This window comes from Pongo pygmaeus, chromosome 15, assembly GCF_028885625.2.
Source record: "Pongo pygmaeus isolate AG05252 chromosome 15, NHGRI_mPonPyg2-v2.0_pri, whole genome shotgun sequence".
Classification (NCBI taxonomy): domain Eukaryota; kingdom Metazoa; phylum Chordata; class Mammalia; order Primates; family Hominidae; genus Pongo; species Pongo pygmaeus.
Window position 1 is genome coordinate 66,667,164 of NC_072388.2, and position 19,591 is coordinate 66,686,754.

A 19,591-nucleotide genomic window follows, 5' to 3' on the forward strand; every position below is an offset into this window, starting at 1 on the left:
CTCAATTTTCCATGATGTGATTGTTAAGCATTGCGTGCCTATACCAAAAAATCTCATATACTCCATAAATATATACACCAACTATGCACCCCCACACACACACAAATTCCTCATTGATTGACCTGAAATTGTTTCAGTGATTAAGAGCTTGAATAACATTTTATTTTAGGATATAAGTATAAGATGAGGGGAAGGGCAGATCACTGGACAAAAACAGCATTGTATAAGCCACTGTGTACTTTCTTTGAAGGACTATGTAAACATTAAAGGACATTTTAACCAACAGCTCAGAGGTGATTTGGAGGGGTGTATAGAAAAGAGTTAAACAGCAGGCTTGACACTGCTATCCTTGGAACATCTGCTTGCAAGGTTGGCCCTTGGCTGGCACTGTGGACTTGACTGGTAAGAAGTTTCCTATGCTTATATACTTTCCCTAAATAATGACAGTGGCTCACTGGCCCTAAACTCTTTGTACAATGTGGTTTATGCTGTACACCTGCTTTCCTTTTGGGAATCTGGAATTTGCTACATGCTAAGCAGAGGGTGTTTTTGTCACCAGTCCTCAAAAAAAAAAAAAAAAAAAAACCTTGGGCGGCTGGGCGCGGTGGCTCATGCTTGTAATCCCAGGACTTTGGGAGGCTGAGGCAGGCGGATCATGATGTCAGGAGTTCGAGATCAGCCTGACCAACATGGTGAAACCTAGTCTCTATTAAATATACAAAAATTAGCCAGGCGTGGTGGCATGTGCCTGAAATCCCAGTTACTCGGGAGGCTGAGGCAGGAGAATCGCTTGAACCCGGGAGGTGGAAGTTGCAGTGAGCAGTGAGCCGAGATTGTGCCACTGCACTCCAGCCTGGGGGACAGAGCGAGATTCCATCTCAAAAACACAAACAAACAAACAAACCTCGGGCCTTGAGTCTCTAATGAGCTTCCCTTTATACAACACCTTGCAACTGCTGGCACAACTCATTGCTGGAGAAATAGGCATAGGCATGCCCTGTGTAGCCACAGGGAGAGGACTCCTGGAAGCTTGCACCTGGTTTCCTCCAGATTTTATCCTATGAGCCTTTTTACTTTGCTGATTTTTCTTTGTATCCATTTGCTGAAATAAATCTTAGCAATATGACAATAACGCTGATTCTTGAGAGTTCTCCCAGAGAATCACTGAACCTGGGGGTGGACTTGGGGACCCCAGGACACAAGGGGCTACTCATATCATAACCTATTCACCACTCCTCCTTCTACATTACTAAGGCAGAACAGGTTCCTTTCTCCTCCACTGCTCAGTCCTTCCAATGTTTGGTGCCAGTAGCAAGGACAGGTGTGGGGAGTAGAACGTTGCTTAATTCTACCTTCATATCCGATGCCTTCACATACCTGATTTCTCTAAGAATTCCATATGCATATTCTGCACTGTTATTCACCTCAAGGTATGATCATCCCTCCAACTGTGACTCATTAAGTTTTCCCTTACACCTGGCTTACAAATTCAAGATGCTCTCAGGTTTTAGGTTAAGTGAAGTTCACCAAGGAGAGGGCATGGAGTCTTAAGGCTCGAATTCCATTGATACCATTTTAAAATGTATATTTCTTCTTTGAATTCACCTATAATTCAATAAAGAATTTCCCCAAATTGCTATGTCTATTTTGTCTCTCAACAGACTGTATTTATGCCATCAGATTGTATGTGACAAAATTTCATAATCCATTCACCATCTGCCTTCTCCAATAACTGCTTTCTTCCTGGACAATTTATCAAGACTCTCAGAAACCCATCTCACTTGAGAATGAAGGGATACAGCTAACACAGCACACTCACCCCGCCTTTCAAGGCTACTATTCAAACGTCGTTCAGCCGTCTCCAAAAGCTGCTTGCAGGTTTTCCAGAGCTGGCACTGAGAGCAAGCTAGGTCAAACGCAGCCATGGCAGGAGGACTGAGGTCTTCCAGAACCTCTCTCAGAGGAGCAGTGGGCTCCACTAGAGCCGTGCTTATCCAAAAGTCCTCCTGGAGCGTGGGGATGGGGTCTCCAGAGGTGTTGAGCAGCTTGTCGGTCACATCAGAGATAGAGTAAAACACCATTCCTGGACGCCCAGCAGAGGAATAAAAAGCAAGGGGTTAAAAGGATTCTTACTACAACTTTTATTAGGTAAAGTAGTTACTTTCAAAATGTTTGAGGTTCATCTGCACAGGGTATCTTCTATGTATATTAGCACTATCATTATGGCCCACTCTTATAGCTTCAAAACAGTGGCATGAAAGGAAGACCAAGAGAAGCTCAGAGTGGTCCAGATGAGGGACAGCTTCTTCCAAATGGAGTCTCAAAGTAGGTTCAGAAAGAATGACTCCATTTTTCCAAATGGAGTCTCAAAGTAGGTTTAGTAGATCTGTGTGTGCTAATCAGAAAAGATCTCTAGAACGCATCGCTAAAAAGCAAGGTAGACTATAGTATTGTCCTAAGAACCTATTTATATTAAAAACAGAAAGGATGTGTGTATGTTCTTGTGAATAGGCATAGAAAATTTCTGGGATAATATGTAGGAAGCAATATGTGATGGTATCATGGTATGTAGGGCCTAGGTCAGTAAGAGTTGTGAAAATGTGGAACAAGATTCCAACTTCAAGAAGTAACGAAAGGATGGGCTCTTTTGCAGTGCATCCAAGGTTGGGAAATTGAGACCTGTGAATTCTAGGCCTTAAATTTTAATACCCAACTGCACTTTATAGAACAGTAAAACAATATGCTTTATCCCTGAGTAATTACATGGGAAGGAAATAAACTCCTAAGCATTTCCTGAAGCCAGAGACAGTGGCCATCAAAACACAGGTTAAAAACAGCATTCACAGTCTTCATTTAAATCACACAGGATAAGCTTAATGCAGTAGGTCGAGTGGTGGTATCTGAACAGCCTGGGCAAGGAGGATGGGCACAGCTGGAAAACTGGATGTATCAGGTTTGCTGTTTTTCAAGGCAGGTGTCCTGTATTGAATTTCTGCTCACCCTCATGAGGAGCCTAGGATTTTAGTGGTTTCTCCCCTTTTACCCCCTCTCCCAGCCATCTCACCACTTATGGTGTTAGCAGGGAAGCCTGACCTGCTGCCGCAGCGCTGCCAATGGCCTGTAGAGTTGAGCGGCCACTGCCAGTTCTCCGAATGGTGCTGCTACCCCCATCTGAGTTCTGGTTTTCAATCTTGTGCTCTACTTGGGCCAGTTCTTGGATCACTTCCTGGTAGCGCTCCATGAACATCAGTTCCCCTGAACTGGGTGAGGACTTCAGGTTGAACGTGAACAGCACCTGTCATAGGAGAGGGAGAGTGTGGGCCCTGGTGGTTCCACTGATTCAGGGAATGTCCACGGATGGGATATCTTGCCAACCATTAGACTGTGGCCCTAAGATGTCTTTGTGCTTTGTAGGGGCAGAAGAGCACCGAATGTTAGAAGAGCAGGTCAACTATAAAAAATAATTCATAAAAGTAAGAAAACCACCAAAGCCTCAGTAGAAAATAGGCAAAAGATGTGGACAATTTCAGAGGAAATATATATGACTAATATATAAATGAGAAAATATTTTTTCCCTTGTCAGTAATCTAGGAATTTAAGTAACAATAACATTTTGCATCTATCACAATAACAAAGTGCAAAAATAAATCCTCAGGAGATGGTGTAACATTAAGTGTCACAACTTTTTTTGAAAAGCAATTTGGCAATCCATAGAGCTTTAAAAATGTTTACATCTTTTGACTCAGTAGTTTTTATGAGGAACTTTCTTAAAAAAATAATTCAAAAGGCTTAATGCCTAAATGTAATCACCTTGGCAGTATATATTACAACTATTACAAGGTTAAAAATAATCTAAATCTTGAGCAGCAGGGAAATGGTTAAATGCAGCTACTTGATCAGACTATTGTAAGGTCACTAAAATCAAGGTTAAAAGACAAATGCTAATATTAAAATGTAAAAATGCATGATATAAAGTTTTAGATTTGAAATAATCTCAGCTATATAAAAGTCATACATATTTTGGAGAAATATTGGCCAAAAAAGTAAATTTTTAATATTGGTTGTTCCATACTATAGGGTTAAAAGTAATTTTATTTTCTTGTTAATACTTTCTGATATTGTCTTATATGTACAACTTATTCTGTCTGTATCCAGGTCAAAAAATAAAAGTTTTTATTGAAAAAAAAAAAAAAAAGACCACGGCTCAAGAAAAGGAGGAGAAGTGGAGGACGTTTAGGGGTAAAATATCATGGGACTCCTAGCTAAATTCCTCTGGATTTGAGCATTAGAAAGGCTGGGGAGGGGCTGGCGTGGTGGCTCGTGCCTGTAATCCCAGCACTTCAAGAGGCCAAGGAGGGTGGATCATTTGAGGTCAGGAGTTCGAAACCAGCCTGGCCAACATGGTGAAACCCCGTCTCTACTAAAAATATAAAAATTAGCCAGGAGTGGTGGTGTGCACCTGTAGTCCCAGCTACTCGGGAGGCTGAGGCAGGAGAATTGCTTGATCCCGGGAGGCAAAGACTGCAGTGAGCCGAGATTGAGCCACCGTACTCCAGCCTAAGTGAGAAAGTGAGACTCTGCCTCAAAAAAAAAAAAGAAAAAGAAAGGCTGGGGCTGGGGAGGGTCCTATCCTCCTCCAAGGATCATAATTATCATTATCATTACAGTATAAGATCTAAAATGATCAGAGAAGGTTAAGTAAAAATTGTCCTATTACCTAGAGTTCCCTAGATTTATTCCTCAACAACTGAACTCATATGAAAGAACAATTCTGACCTACATGTTAAGTAGATAAACTACCAAATACGTTACTACCAGTAAAAGTATCATTAATATGCCAAGAGGGTTTTGAAAATTAGAAGAGTACTATTTTATGTTATTAAGTTTAATCAACAGTAGAGGATTTTTATATTTCTCACAGCTAGAACATAATCCTCTTAACATTCCTATGAGGTAGAAAAACCAGGTATTACATTTAACTCCAATTTTCTTTTTTTTTTACTTATTCATTTTTTATTTATTTATTATTATTATACTTTAGGTTTTATGGTACATGTGTGCAATGTGCAGGTTAGTTACATATGTATACATGTGCCATGCTGGTGTGCTGCACCCACTAACTCGTCATCTAGCATTAGGTATATCTCCCAGTGCTATCCCTCCCCCCTCCCCCCACCCCACAACAGTCCCCAGAGTGTGATGTTCCCCTTCCTGTGTCCATGTGTTCTCATTGTTCAATTCCCACCTATGAGTGAGAATATGCGGTGTTTGGTTTTTTGTTCTGGCGATAGTTTACTGAGAATGATGATTTCCAATTTCATCCATGTCCCTACAAAGGACATGAACTCATCATTTTTTATGGCTGCATAGTATTCCATGGTGTATATGTGCCACATTTACTTAATCCAGTCTATCATTGTTGGACATTTGGGTTGGTTCCAAGTCTTTGCTATTGTGAATAATGCCGCAATAAACATACGTGTGCATGTGTCTTTATAGCAGCATGATTTATAGTCCTTTGGGTATATACCCAGTAATGGGATGGCTGGGTCACATGGTATTTCTAGTTCTAGATCCCTGAGGAATCGCCACACTGACTTCCACAATGGTTGAACTAGTTTACAGTCCCACCAACAGTGTAAAAGCGTTCCTATTTCTCCATATCCTCTCCAGCACCTGTTGTTTCCTGACTTTTCAATGATTGCCATTCTAACTGGTGTGAGATGGTATCTCATTGTGGTTTTGATTTGCAATTCTCTGATGGCCAGTGATGATGAGCATTTTTTCATGTGTTTTTTGGCTGCATAAATGTCTTCTTTTAGAAGTGTCTGTTCATGTCCTTTGCCCACTTTTTGATGGGGTTGTTAGTTTTTTTCTCGTAAATTTGTTTGAGTTCATTGTAGATTCTGGATATTAGCCCTTTGTCAGATGAGTAGGTTGTGAAAATTTTCTCCCATTTTGTAGGTTGCCTGTTCACTCTGCTGATAGTTTCTTTGCTGTGCAGAAGCTCTTTAGTTTAATTAGATCCCATTTGTCAATTTTGGCTTTTGTTGTCATTGCTTTTGGTGTTTTAGACATGAAGTCCTTGCCCATGCCTATGTCCTGAATGGTAATGCCTAGGTTTTCTTCTAGGGTTTTTATGGTTTTAGGTCTAACGTTTAAGTCTTTAATCCATCTTGAATTGATTTTTGTATAAGGTGTAAGGAAGGGATCCAGTTTCAGCTTTCTACATATGGCTAGCCAGTTTTCCCAGCACCATTTATTAAATAGGGAATCCTTTCCCCATTGCTTGTTTTTCTCAGGTTTGTCAAAGATCAGATAGTTGTAGATATGTGGCGTTATTTCTGAGGGCTCTGTTCTGTTCCATTGATCTATATCTCTGTTTTGGTACCAGTACCATGCTGTTTTGGTTACCGTAGCCTTGTAGTATAGTTTGAAGTCAGGTAGCGTGATGCCTCCAGCTTTGTTCTTTTGGCTTAGGATTGACTTGGCGATGAGGGCTCTTTTTTGGTTCCATATGAACTTTAAAGTAGTTTTTTCCAATTCTGTGAAGAAAGTCATTGGTAGCTTGATGGGGATGGCATTGAATCTGCAAATTACCTTGGGCAGTATGGCCATTTTCATGATATTGATTCTTCCTACCCATGAGCATGGAATGTTCTTCCATTTGTTTGTATCCTCTTTTATTTCATTGAGCAGTGGTTTATAGTTCTCCTTGAAGAGGTCCTTCATGTCCCTTGTAAGTTGGATTCCTAGGTATTTTATTCTCTTTGAAGCAATTGTGAATGGGAGTTCACTTATGATTTGGCTCTCTGTCTGTTGTTGGTGTATAAGAATGCTTGTGATTTTTGTACATTGATTTTGTATCCTGAGACTTTGCTGAAGTTGCTTATCAGCTTAAGGAGATTTTGGGCTGAGACAATGGGGTTTTCTAGATATACAATCATGTCATCTGCAAACAGGGACAATTTGACTTCCTTTTTTCCTAACTGAATACCCATTATTTCCTTCTCCTGCCTAATTGCCCTGGCCAGAACTTCCAACACTATGTTGAATAGGAGTGGTGAGAGAGGGCATCCCTGTCTTGTGCCAGTTTTCAAAGAGAATGCTTCCAGTTTTTGCCCATTCAGTATGATATTGGCTGTGGGTTTGTCATAGATAGCTCTTATTATTTTGAGATACATCCCATCAATACCTAATTTATTGAGAGTTTTTAGCATGAAGGGTTGTTGAATTTTGTCAACGGCCTTTTCTAAATCTGTTGAGATAATCATGTGGTTTTTGTCTTTGGTTCTGTTTATATGCTGGATTACATTTATTGATTTGCGTATATTGAACCAGCCTTGCATCCCAGGGATGAAGCCCACTTGATCATGGTGGATAAGCTTTTTGATGTGCTGCTGGATTCTGTTTGCCAGTATTTTATTGAGGATTTTTGCATCAATGTTCATCAAGGATATTGGTCTAAAATTCTCTTTTTTGGTTGTGTCTCTGCCAGGCTTTGGTATCAGGATGATGCTGGCCTCATAAAATGAGTTAGGGAGGATTCCCTCTTTTTCTATTGATTGGAATAGTTTCAGAAGGAATGGTACCAGTTCCTCCTTGTACCTCTGGTAGAATTCAGCTGTGAATCCATCTGGTCCTGGACTTTTTTTGGTTGGTAAGCTATTGATTATTGCCACAATTTCAGCTTCTATTATTGGTCTATTCAGAGATTCATCTTCTTCCTGGTTTAGTCTTGGGAGAGTGTATGTGTCGAGCAATTTATCCATTTCTTCTACATTTTCTAGTTTATTTGCATAGAGGTGTTTTTAGTATTCTCTGATGGTAGTTTGTACTTCTGTGGGATCGGTGGTGATATCGCCTTTATCATTTTTTATTGCATCTATTTGATTCTTCTCTCTTTTTTTCTTTATTAGTCTTGCTAGCTGTCTATCAATTTTGTTGATCCTTTCAAAAAACCAGCTCCTGGATTCATTAATTTTTTGAAGGGTTTTTTGTGTCTCTATTTCCTTCAGTTCTGCTCTGATTTTAGTTATTTCTTGCCTTCTGCTAGCTTTTGAATGTGTTTGCTCTTGCTTTTCTAGTTCTTTTAATTGTGATGTTAGGGTGTCAATTTTGGACCTTTCCTGCTTTCTCTTGTGGGCATTTAGTGCTATAAATTTCCCTCTACACGCTGCTTTGAATGCATCCCAGAGATTCTGGTGTGTTGTGTCTTGGTTCTCGTTGGTTTCAAAGAACATCTTTATTTCTGCCTTCATTTCGTTATGTACCCAGTAGTCAGTCAGGAGCAGGTTGTTCAGTTTCCATGTAGTTGAGCGGTTTTGAGTGAGATTCTTAATCCTGAGTTATAGCTTGATTGCACTGTGATCTGAGAGATAGTTTGTTATAATTTCTGATCTTTTACATTTGCTGAGGAGAGCTTTACTTCCAACTATGTGGTCAATTTTGGAATAGGTGTGGTGTGGTGCTGAAAAAAATGTATATTCTGTTGATTTGGGGTGGAGAGTTCTGTAGATGTCTATTAGGTCTGCTTGGTGCAGAGCTGAGTTCAATTCCTGGGTATCCTTGTTAACTTTCAAATGAGGAAACCAAAGCTCAGAGAGGTTCAGAGTCTTTCTGATTACCATTCCAGTGCTATTTTCTCTCTACAATACAAATATTCTAGTCTGCTAGCTCTCCATACTTCTTGTATATTGAACTGGCATTCTATTTATTATTGGGACTGGGAGCAATGGCTCATGCCTGTAATCCCAGCATTTTGGGATGCCGAGGTGGGTGGATCTCCCGAGGTCAGGAGTTTGAGACCAGCCTGACAAACACTGTAAAACCTCATCTCTACTAAAAATACAAAAGTTAGCCAGATATGGTGGTGCATGCCTGTAATCCTAACTACTTGGGAGGCTGAGGCAGGAGAATCGGTTGAACATGGGAGGTGGAGGTTGCAGTGAGCTGAGATCGCGCCACTGCACTCCAGCAGCCTGGGTGACAAGAGCAAATCTCTATCTCAAAAAAAAAAAAGAAAAGGAAATTGTATTATAATTTTTAACTAGATAAAAACATGGGCTCGGTGTGGTGGCTCATGCATGTAATCCCAGCATTTTGGGAGGCTGAGGCAGGTAGATCACTTGAGGTCAGGAGTTCAAGACCAGCCTGGCCAACATAGCAAAATCCTGTCTCTACTAAAAATACAAAAATTAGCCTGGTGTGGTGGGCACCTGTAATCCCAGCTGCTCAGGAGGCTTAGGCAGGAGAATTGATTGAACCTGGGAGGTGGAGGGTGCAGTGAGCAGAAATCATGCCACTGTACTCCAGCCTAGGCAACAGAGCAAGACTCCATCTCAAACAAACAAACAAACAAAAACCCATGTATATGTGCAGAGAAGGAGTCAAGGAGAGAAACAAAAGTTTCCATGTTTTTAAGTGGTGGGAGTGTGGCTGAATATTTTCTGTCACCTTTTAAAAACACTGCTTATGTTAAGAACCACAAACAATTCAATATCTTTCAATCCGCCCTGCTGAAGACTGGGCCTGGGCACATGGAAATCCCCTCTTGCTTCTGCTTCTTCTGCTTGATGTGGACCCCTGAGTGCTCCCAGGTGGTTCTGGTTGTACATGCTCCGAGCCTTACCTGATGCTAAGTCATTCAGGGGCTGAAAAGGTATGGCCTAGGCTCCCCTCACCTGATGGGCTTCTGCGAAGTTCCCACGAAGGATGCAGGATGCCAGCAGTGACTCAGGTGGGGAGAACATCATGGGGATGAGTGAACTTTGAGGATGGGGGTGCAATCTACTGTCCAGCTCATTCCGGCCGGACACGGCACTCAGACTTCCCTCTGTTGAGACACAAGAATGTGTGGGGCCAGAGAAGCAAGAGGAATTGAGGAAATGCTATATTGCTGCCACCTCCCACCAAACTTTTATCTCCTCAATGTCCTTCTGTAAAAGGTCTGTAAATAGGTCTTAATTTTTCCTCAAATGAAAGGCAAACCTATGCTACCGTCTTTGAATACAAGATGCTAAGTGCCAACTACCTTCTTTGGGTATTTACCTCTATTTCTCTCTGTTGCTGGATAACTAAATTGAGAATGAAACAGTCCTTTCCCTTCTCCCAGCTAAAATCTGGCCATCTGCCAACCTTGAATAACAACCTTGACTGCTCAATCCTGGCTTTACACCATGGTGTATGGCAACTCTATATCAGGGCAAAGCTGCTCAAAGTTGGCAACTGGTGGAAATTTGCATACCTGACGTACTTGTGCTCAGCTCGCTACTTGTACTTTCCAGGGATGGGTTTGAACCTCTGTCTCGGCCATCTACAGGTATTGGGAAGAAGAGAGAAAGTCGATCATCAGCTCCTTACAGAGGAGGAAGTGTGAAGTTGGCTTGACAGCCAAGAACTGTGTAGTTAGAGACAGTGGATAATAAATAACTATGACACCTGCTGCTCCTTCTACAGTAAAACACAAGCTCCTATAGACCAAAGGCAAAGGGTGGGCTGAATATGGCAACAGGGTTCACCTGGGTAATAGCCTATACCAGTGGTTCCCAATCTGTGGGTCTCAGAGCCCCAGGAACTTTCAAGTGATTTTTAAGGGTCAGTGATCAGCACCTGCTCAGTAAGCACTGGCAGTATTCTGAAAAAATAAAAGCACAACTGTTATGACCAGGAAGTAGTAGGGACACAATATTTCCTGACATAGAAAAAGGTATCTTCATACTTGAAAAGGCAGACAACTGGCTGGGTGCAGTGGTTTACACCTGGAATCCCAGCACTTTGGGAGGCCATTGTAGCAGGATAGCTTGAGGTCAGGAGTTTGAGACCAGCCTGGGCAACACTGCAAGACCCTGTCTACACAAAAAATTAAAAACAAATTAGTTGGGCAAGGTGGCATGCACCTGTAGTCCCAGCTACCCAGAAGGTTGTGGCATGAAGGATTGTTTGAGCCCAGGAGTTCAAGGTTACAGTGAGGTATGATTGTGCCACTGCACTTCAGCCTGGGTGACAGAGCAAGACCCTATCTCTATTAAAAAAAAATGTAGGGAACCAAAGTCTAAGACCTGGCTGGCCAAAGACCATGATATTCAAAGTCTCAGAGAAAAAGCTTCTTCTCTTCTCAACACCAGGCTTCCTAACATGCTAGAGCTTTCTAACAGAGGCTCGCTATTCCTTAGCCTGGTCATTCGAGGGGCTGTCTCAGCCTCATGCAAGGGAGGCACCTCAGTTCACTGTCTGGAAGCCCTTTAGAAGGAACAGCTGTAGAAAAGAGATGATGGGTTGTACATTCTTGTGCTGAATGGGTCAAGTGGATGCAAACTCTGCCTTCTGACCCAAACCAATTAATGTAGCAGCTTAAGGGACTTAGCAACTCAACCTTGAAGCTTTCTCTCATGGCATCCTCCACCCCACCCAGTATGCTCACCTTTCATGTTGCCACTTAGCTAGAGCCTACTCATTCTCTGGAGCTTGGTTCAAGAGTCAACTCCTTCATGAAATCTGTTGCCCTGACATCTGCAGGTCATGCTGATATCCTCTTTTAAGACATTTCTTCTGTTTTCAGGCAGGGTCTCAGGTCACTTTAAATTTTCCATGTATACTGTCTAAGCAGGTACATTACAAATTGTTCGAAGTCAAAAGCCTAGCTTGTGCTCATTTACCTCCCTCAGGATACCTAGTATTGTTTAGCCCATAGGAAATCCTCATGAATTCCTTTTAATTTTTAAAAGATCAACACCAAAAGCCATAATGAAAACTTGATTCTCTAAAAATTTAATACTCCTGCATAATGCGCCTGTATTAACTTCCCTAAGGAAAGCCTATAAGTGGAATCAAAAGGCAAAATAGAGAAAAAATAATAGCACATGATGAGAAAATATTTTCTGTAATGTATAAACAGCTTTGTAAAATTCAACATAAAAGAGCTTCCTAAGAGAAAAATGGACCTTAGACATTAGGCAGTTTACAGAAAAATATAAACAGCCAATAAATATATGAAAAGATATTCAATCTCAAACTAAAAAAATACTGCTAAAGCAATGAAACATCATTATTATATTAAACATATTGGTGAAGGTTTTAAAAAATCTAATACTACTGACTGATGAGAGTATGTGCAAACAGGCAATCACATACAGCTTGCAGAACTACAAATAATAGCAGGGAGAGAAGGATGGGGAGAGGGTGATTAATGAATATAAAATCAGAGCTGGATAGGAGGGATCAGTTCTGCTGTTCTGTAGCACTGCAGGATGAATATGGTTAACTACAATCTATTATATATTCTCAAAAACCTAGAAGAAAGGATTTTTTTTTTTTTTTTTTTTTTTTTAGATGGATTCTCACTCTGTCACTCAGGCTAGAGTACAGTGGCACAATCTCAGCTCACCGCAACCTCTGCCTCCCAGGTTCAAGTGATTCTCATGCCTCAGCCTCCCGAGCTGGGCACCCACCAATACACCCAGCTAACTTTCATATTTTTAGTACAGACAGGGTTTCACTGTGTTAGCCAGGCTGGTCTTGAACTCCTTACCTCAAGTGATCCATCTGCCTCGGCCTCCCAGAATGCTGGGATTACAGGTGTGAGCCACCGTGCCCGGCCGAAGAAAGGATTTTGAATGTTCACAACAAAAAGAAATGACAAATGTTTGAGGTGATAGATATTACTCCAATTTGGTCATTACACATTTTATAAACATATTGAAATATCACTGTGTATCCCTTAAATATGTACAATTATTATATGCCAACTAAAAATAAAAGGGAGGCTGGGCCTGGTGACTCACGCCTGTAATTCCAGCACTTTGGGAAGCTGAGGCGGGCAGATCACTTCAGGTCAGGAGTTCAAGATCAGCCTGGCCAACATGACAAAACCCCATCTCTACTAAAAATACAAACATTAGCCGGGCACGGTAGCGCACACCTGTAATCCCAGCTACTCAGGAGGCTGAGGCACAAGAATCGCTTGAACCCAGGAGGCAGAGGTTGCGTTGAGCTGAGATTGCACTACTGCACTCCAGCCTGGGCAACAGAATGAGATGCCATCTCAAAAAGAAAAAAAAAGGAAATAAAAATAAAAGGGGAAAAATAATAAGACCTACTTTATAGTATTGTGAGGATTAAATAAGTTAACAATTATAAATATAAGGAATGTAGAGCAGCATCTGGCATACAATGAATACTTAGTATTAATTCTTATAGAAAAAAGAAATACATATTGGTCTACCTTATTTTTAAGGCAACTGGGTAATATCTATATATTATATCCATATACATGTGACCTAGTAATTCTGCTGCTAGGAGCTTATCCTGTATTTACACAAGTATGCATAGACATGTACAAGGTTGTTTACTACAGCACTGTTTATAATAGTAAACAACTGGAAACTTAAATGTCTATGAACAGGGTGTTTCTGACAATGGAATACTAAGCAGTATTTAAAATGGTAAGTGAAAAAAGTTCTCAATTAATAGTATAATACATCTGTATATATAAAAGGATATAAATGAAAAAAGCAAGCTGCAGTTCTTAATATATAGTATAATGTATGTGTATATATAAAAGGATATACATGTTTATATCACATGGAAAATTTCTGGAAGGATACATAGGAAACTATTAACAACGGTTACCTTGAGGGAGTGGGAATAGGATAATTTTACAACGCTTTTGTTGTTTTTGACCATGTGCTGTTTCTTAAAGAGTATTAGACAAGCAGCATTACACCACTTGCGTAGTGCATGGGAATGAGCTCTTCAGATTACCTGCCTGGCTCCTTCTTGTCCGATGACCCCGGCAGAGACTGGGATGACGTGTGGTAGGCTGGTATCTTCGGGAAGGTTGCTCTTCTGAAAGAGCAAACCCAATGGAACATAAAGGAGAGTGATCAACTTTGATTTGGCCCTTTCTTGGCGTAACAGGTTGGGGAAGATTTGCACTGAGCTCTGAGACATGGAGCATACCCCAGTGTTCTGACACTGGTTGTCATGGTGATGATATGCCCTGAGTTATGGGGTGACTCCCATGTACTCCTAGCTCTCTCCCATATTCCCGGGATCTTTCTCCCTCCCCACCTTCTGGTCCCACCAGTTCCACCCTTCTCTCACCTGAACGATGGTTGCTTGTCACCACCTTGTGTCTCCACTGGGCCTCAGAGACAACCTTGGAAAGTCGATGCAGGCGGCTCTGCAGTCCATCTCTGCTTCCTGAGCAGCTCTGACCTTCTTGCTTTGGCTTCTCAGGGGGGCTGCGGCTACTGATCTCATCCAGTTGCTCTTGGAGAAGCCTGAGGAAGGCCCCTATTGCAAATTCATCAGCCAGAAATCCACTGATACCACTAGTAAAGTGTTTTAAGTCCAAAAAGCTGTGCCTATGAGGCCCTGGGTAACTGTCTTTTGGCTCTGCCTTCACACGGCTTGGCATTGTATAAGCAAGGGTCTTTGGGACTCCCAGGGAACCCCGTTCTGACTTCCTTTCAGGATGTGCTATGTGCTGAGGGCTCTCTGATGGGGACCTCAAACCTGAGGGGCTCTTCCCCTCAATGTCATCATCCTCAGCATAGTCCTCAGGCAAGTGAGGCTCTGGGTGAAGATCAGCAGAGGTGATGAGAAGCAATGAGAAGATGTTTTCCAGAAGCTCCACGCACAGGGAGTCAGGAATACTGCACAGATACTGTTGACACCTGGCCAGGTAAGTTGAGAAGAGATTTGCAGCACCTACAAAAACATGTACAAGAGAAGAGGCCAGAGAAAGAGAAGACAGAGAATGCAAACATTAGAAACGTTACCTCCCAGCGTCAAACATTCTCGCAACTTTAGCTCATTTATTTATTTTTTAATTATAAGGGAACTGAGGTTACAGTGAGAAGAATAAGAGACTTCTTAGGATGTCTTTTCATGATTTGCAGAAAGATTTTGCTATTTTAAAAGTACAGCTGGCCGGGTCCCGCCCCGAGGCCGACGGGCCGCCTGGGCCTCTCCAGCCTTTTGGCCACCAGGCCCCGCGCCCGGGGAGCGCGCTGAGCTCCGCTTAGCGCCTCTGATCTTTATTTCTTGCGCCGCGGTTTCGGTGGGAGGGGCGGGGGTGATTTACGGATACTCTCTGCCCTCAGATCCTGGGAAAAGTCTATTCCGTTCTCAGTGACAAAGAACAGAGAGCAGTGTACGATGAGCAGGGAACAGTGGACGAGGACTCTCCTGTGCTCACCCAAGACCTAGACTAGGAGGCGTACTGGCGGCTACTCTTTAAAAAGATATCTTTAGAGGACATTCAGTCTTTTGAAAAGACATACAAAGGTTCAGAAGAAGAGCTGGCTGATATTAAACAGGCCTATCTGGACTTCAAGGGTGACATGGATCAGATCATGGAGTCTGTGCTTTGCGTGCAGTACACAGAGGAACCCAGGATAAGGAATATCGTTCAGCAAGCTATTGACGCCAGAGGGGTCCAATCCTATAAGGCCTTTGTCAAAGAATCGAAACAAAAGATGAATGCAAGGAAAAGGAGGGCTCAGGAAGAGGCCAAAGAAGCAGAAACGAGCAGAAAGGAGTTGGGGCTTGATGAAGGCGTGGATAACGTGAAGGCAGCCATTCAGAGCAGACAAAAGGAGCGGCAAAAGGAAATGGACAGTTTTCTGGCTCAGATGGAAGCAAAGTACTGCAAGTATTGCAAGTACTGCAAGGAGGAGGGAAAAATCTGCTCTTAAGAAATAAAAGAAATAATAGAATTTTTCTCTTCAAATAATAGAATTTTTCTCTTCAAAGGTCCTTAGGTGTAAATTGATGCCATGGTAGGCAAGGTGCAGGCAAGATTTGAAGGCAAAAGTCAACTCAACTCTTGAGAAAAGATGTCTTTCCAGCCTGAATTTTTCAGATTGACTAGACTAAGCAGAATCTCTCAACCTGATCTTAGTATTTCCTAGAAAGCACTTGACATTGTGTGAGGTCTCACCTGAAGGAACTTGGTGGTGACAACTGGGAGGGTGGAGGGAGGCAGTGTCTTTCCTGACAGCACTTGCCTCCATGGGTCTTCTGTGCACAGAACTCTATCTAGGATGTGGTTCTGTTCATGCTGTTTTCTGTGATGTGTGTTGTCTGTTAGAATAGGCTCTCTACCCAGCTAGAACACCTTCCAAACACTTGCTGGACAGCTATCTTCCACATCCCTCCCAGTTTACATTTGGTCTTAATGATTTTGAATAGACCCTCTCTTCATTTTACTCAGCCAGGTTTTGTACTGATGTACAGGTATTAAATTACTTCAAGCATTTTTGTAAGAGTTGTATATGATTAAATAAAAAAAGTAAAATGTGATGGTTAAGTTCTGGGGGCTTTGTAAATGATCCCAGTAAAATGTGACCTAGAAAAAATGTGAATGGTGTTTAGGATGAGAGAAAAGGGGAAAACAATAGCCCTGGTCAGCTTTATAATAGACAGCCTGGTTTCCCTAGCATAAAGAGATGTATGTTATAGTCCTGCCACTAATTGCTGAAGGTCTTTAGTTGGGTCACTGAGCTTGTCTGAATCTGTTTCCTTTTATAAAAGAGTTATTACATCAAAACAAAGAGTGAAATCCAAATTTTCAAACTGTATGTATTAAATATGTCCAGTTTTTTGGTTAAAAAATACTTGCATTGGCTTTGAGAGAAAACACACAGGGTGAGGGAATTGGGCTAAATGACTTCTTAGAGGCCCATTTCTGACTGTTTAACTTTGAAAGGCAAGCCATATTGATCCAGTTGTTATAGTGAACTCATAGTAATGGTTTGTGAGAACAATACAGAGATTTTCATTTCTATGTAGATGAGTTGGTATGAGAATATATAGAATTTTTTTAGGGACTGTTTGAATCTTTGATTTGTAGACTATTAAATATACCATATGCATAAAGTAAGCCTTTAGCTCTAAGGTAGAGATGACACATTTTCAGTTTGTGGCTACAAATAGGTTAAACATAGTTTTTAATTGTATTAAAAATGTAATTTAATGCAGGTTGTTTGAAGCATCTGTCTTCATATGATGGCATTAGAACACCTTGGTATAATAAAAAGTTACCATAAAAATAAATAAATAAATAAAAGTACAGCTGGCCATGGGCAGTGGCTCATTCCTGTAATCCCAGCAGTTTGGGAGGCCGAAGTGGGCACATCACCTGAGGTCAGGAGTTCGACACCAGCCTGGCCAACTGGTGAAACACCATCTCTACTAAAATACAAAAATTAGCCGGGCCTGGTGGTGGGAGCCTATAATCCCAGCTACTCAGGAGGCTGAGGCAGGAGAATCACTTGAACCCAGGAGGCGGAGGTTGCAGTGAGCCGAGATCACACCACTGCACTCCAGCCTGGGCATCAGAGCAAGACTCTGTCTCAAAGAAAAAAAAAAAAAGTACAGCTTACTGAAAACTAAAACTCATTATTTTGTATCTGCTTTGTAAATGTTACATTTTTCCTCATCCCTGATAAGGACTCTATATTTCAGTTCCAGGAATGAAGGTAACATGCAGACCCTTTACTCCTCAATTCTATTTCCACTTATTTTTACACTAAAGATGATCATGCCTACTTAGATCTCTTAAGAAATCCTTAATAGGCAAAAATGACCATGCTAAGAGGTAAAGATCTATTCCAAAGCTAGGAGAGAGGGAAAACTGACCACTAGTCACAGAAGGCAAGTTAAATTATTCAGAAAAATGAGAGAAGATAGGACGATTAGGTTGGTACTTTTCACACTGTAGGCTGTGACCTATGAAATTGCCTTAGAAGGCTACATTTAAAAAGATGAAATAGGAAAGAAAAATAATCAGGAGTGTGCTCTATGAAGTAAGCATTGTTTTTAAAACTTAGTTTATATATCACATATATACACATACATATGTAAACACACAAATTATATACCTAGGTGCAAACTGGAGTAGGATGTAAAATGCCATTCCTACCGTGAAATATAGTTTTTAAAAAAAGCATTTAGAAAACACCATACTAGGTGATCAGACTCTGTTAAAACTTAGGCAATCACTTGCTTTTTCCATGTCCCTTTGATTCAGAGGCTGACAGATGGATGAAACTATCCCTGGGTGAAATAAAACCAAGGCCATCACCCCACTTCCAATCTTGGTAGAAGAGGGTAAATACACGAAGCACCCACTGGCATAGGTTGTTACCAGCTTATCTCAGGGATGGAGGGAAGTGCCGTACCTGGGGAGGAGAGAGAGTCATTCGCTGGCTCTGCAGCTGAGGCCAGGTCCTCAGAGAGGCTGTCTTTGCAGTCCTGGCACTGGGAGTGCTGGTGTGAGTTTACACAGAGGGCATAGATGGCATACTTCATGGCACAGAAGCCCTGGTAGAGTGTCAGGTTCTGACACTGGCTCAGGTGCTCAGGGACTGGAGCATCAACTGCATCTGAATTACAAAGAGAAACAGGCTGAACTTGAGAGTTAATTAATTCAGGCTGCAAGTATGGGTGAAGCAAAGAGATGCTGTGCCGTACTTAGAGGTCCACTTGTAGGTTCTTACCCTCTCTCCTTTCTGTCGGTCTGATCTGTGTCACTTCTAGGGCTTTTCCTCTAGTCAGTATCAACTTTCAGTTCCCTGCACTTCCTTTCCCCCACTCACCTCCCTTCTACATATCCCATGACTTCTACATGGCATTATTGCCCAGGGCCAGGACTTGCACCTGACAGTGAGTGCCTCCTTAAATTTTGCACCTTAAATGTCTCTCTTGCCTCACCCTAGTTGCAGCCTTATTATTACCTCTTTTTTGCCTTTTTGAAGTGTGCCCCAGTGGGTCCAGGGATCAGATTTAAAATACTGTATTTCTTTGGAAGGCCTGTATACTTACGTGTAGGAGCAGAGTTCCCATTCCTACAGGAAATCTGCTAAACAAGCTGCCTATCTTTCCAGACAAAAAAAAAAAAAAAACATGGAATGTAATAACACTGGTTCTCCAATTAGTAGTAGGTTCTTTTGAAAAGTAAAGCAACATCCAGGCTGGGAAATCTCAAATGCCATAAAAGAAAGTTTGTGTCTCTCAAAGGTAAGTGTCTCTGACCTGTGTGGCAGATTGTGACTATACAATGATACGTTTCTTAAGAACAAAAAGAAACGTATACATTCCACAATGTATATATGCATCAACACATCACTTGTATTCCCAAAATAGACACAATTATTATTAGTCAATTAAAAATAGGGTAAAACTATATGGGGTATAGTGATAAGTGCCTGTAGTCCCACCTACTGGGGAGGCTGAGACAGGAGGATCACTTGATCCCAAGAGTTTGAGACTAGCCTGGGCAACATAGCAAGACTCCTTCTCAAAAACAAACAAATGAACAAAAAACCTTGGTGAGAATTCATCTGAGAGGGGAGGGAAATAAGATAAAACTTAAAGAAAAAGAGCTTTTTAATGGGGTCTTGAATTTAAGCAAAGATTTTAGGTTAAAAAAAGGCTTTGTTCCTGTTTCAGACAAGTCTTCTTCTTTTTTTGAGACGGAGTCTCCCTCTGTCCCCCAGGCTGGAGTGCACTGGCACCATCTTCGCTCACTGCAACCTCCACCTCCCAGGTTCAAGTGATTCTCCTGCCTCAGCCTCCCGCGTAG

At 41.6% G+C, this 19,591-nt stretch overlaps 1 protein-coding gene and 1 pseudogene across 1 annotated transcript in view; one reads left to right on the forward strand and one right to left on the reverse strand.

The window, feature by feature from the left end:
- The window catches only part of ZFYVE26 (zinc finger FYVE-type containing 26), a 73,439-nt gene that overhangs the window by 40,704 nt on the left and 13,144 nt on the right, over positions 1-19,591 (reverse strand). The window contains exons 10-16 of the mRNA XM_054448790.2: positions 18,189-18,392; positions 14,104-14,712; positions 13,762-13,845; positions 10,247-10,315; positions 9,684-9,835; positions 3,094-3,295; positions 1,820-2,083 (exon numbers count right to left, since the gene is read on the reverse strand). Coding sequence (XP_054304765.2) covers positions 1,820-2,083; positions 3,094-3,295; positions 9,684-9,835; positions 10,247-10,315; positions 13,762-13,845; positions 14,104-14,712; positions 18,189-18,392 — 1,584 coding nt within the window. The remainder of the gene's footprint in view (positions 1-1,819; positions 2,084-3,093; positions 3,296-9,683; positions 9,836-10,246; positions 10,316-13,761; positions 13,846-14,103; positions 14,713-18,188; positions 18,393-19,591) is intronic.
- LOC129013175 (dnaJ homolog subfamily C member 9-like) lies at positions 14,883-16,791 on the forward strand (annotated as a pseudogene).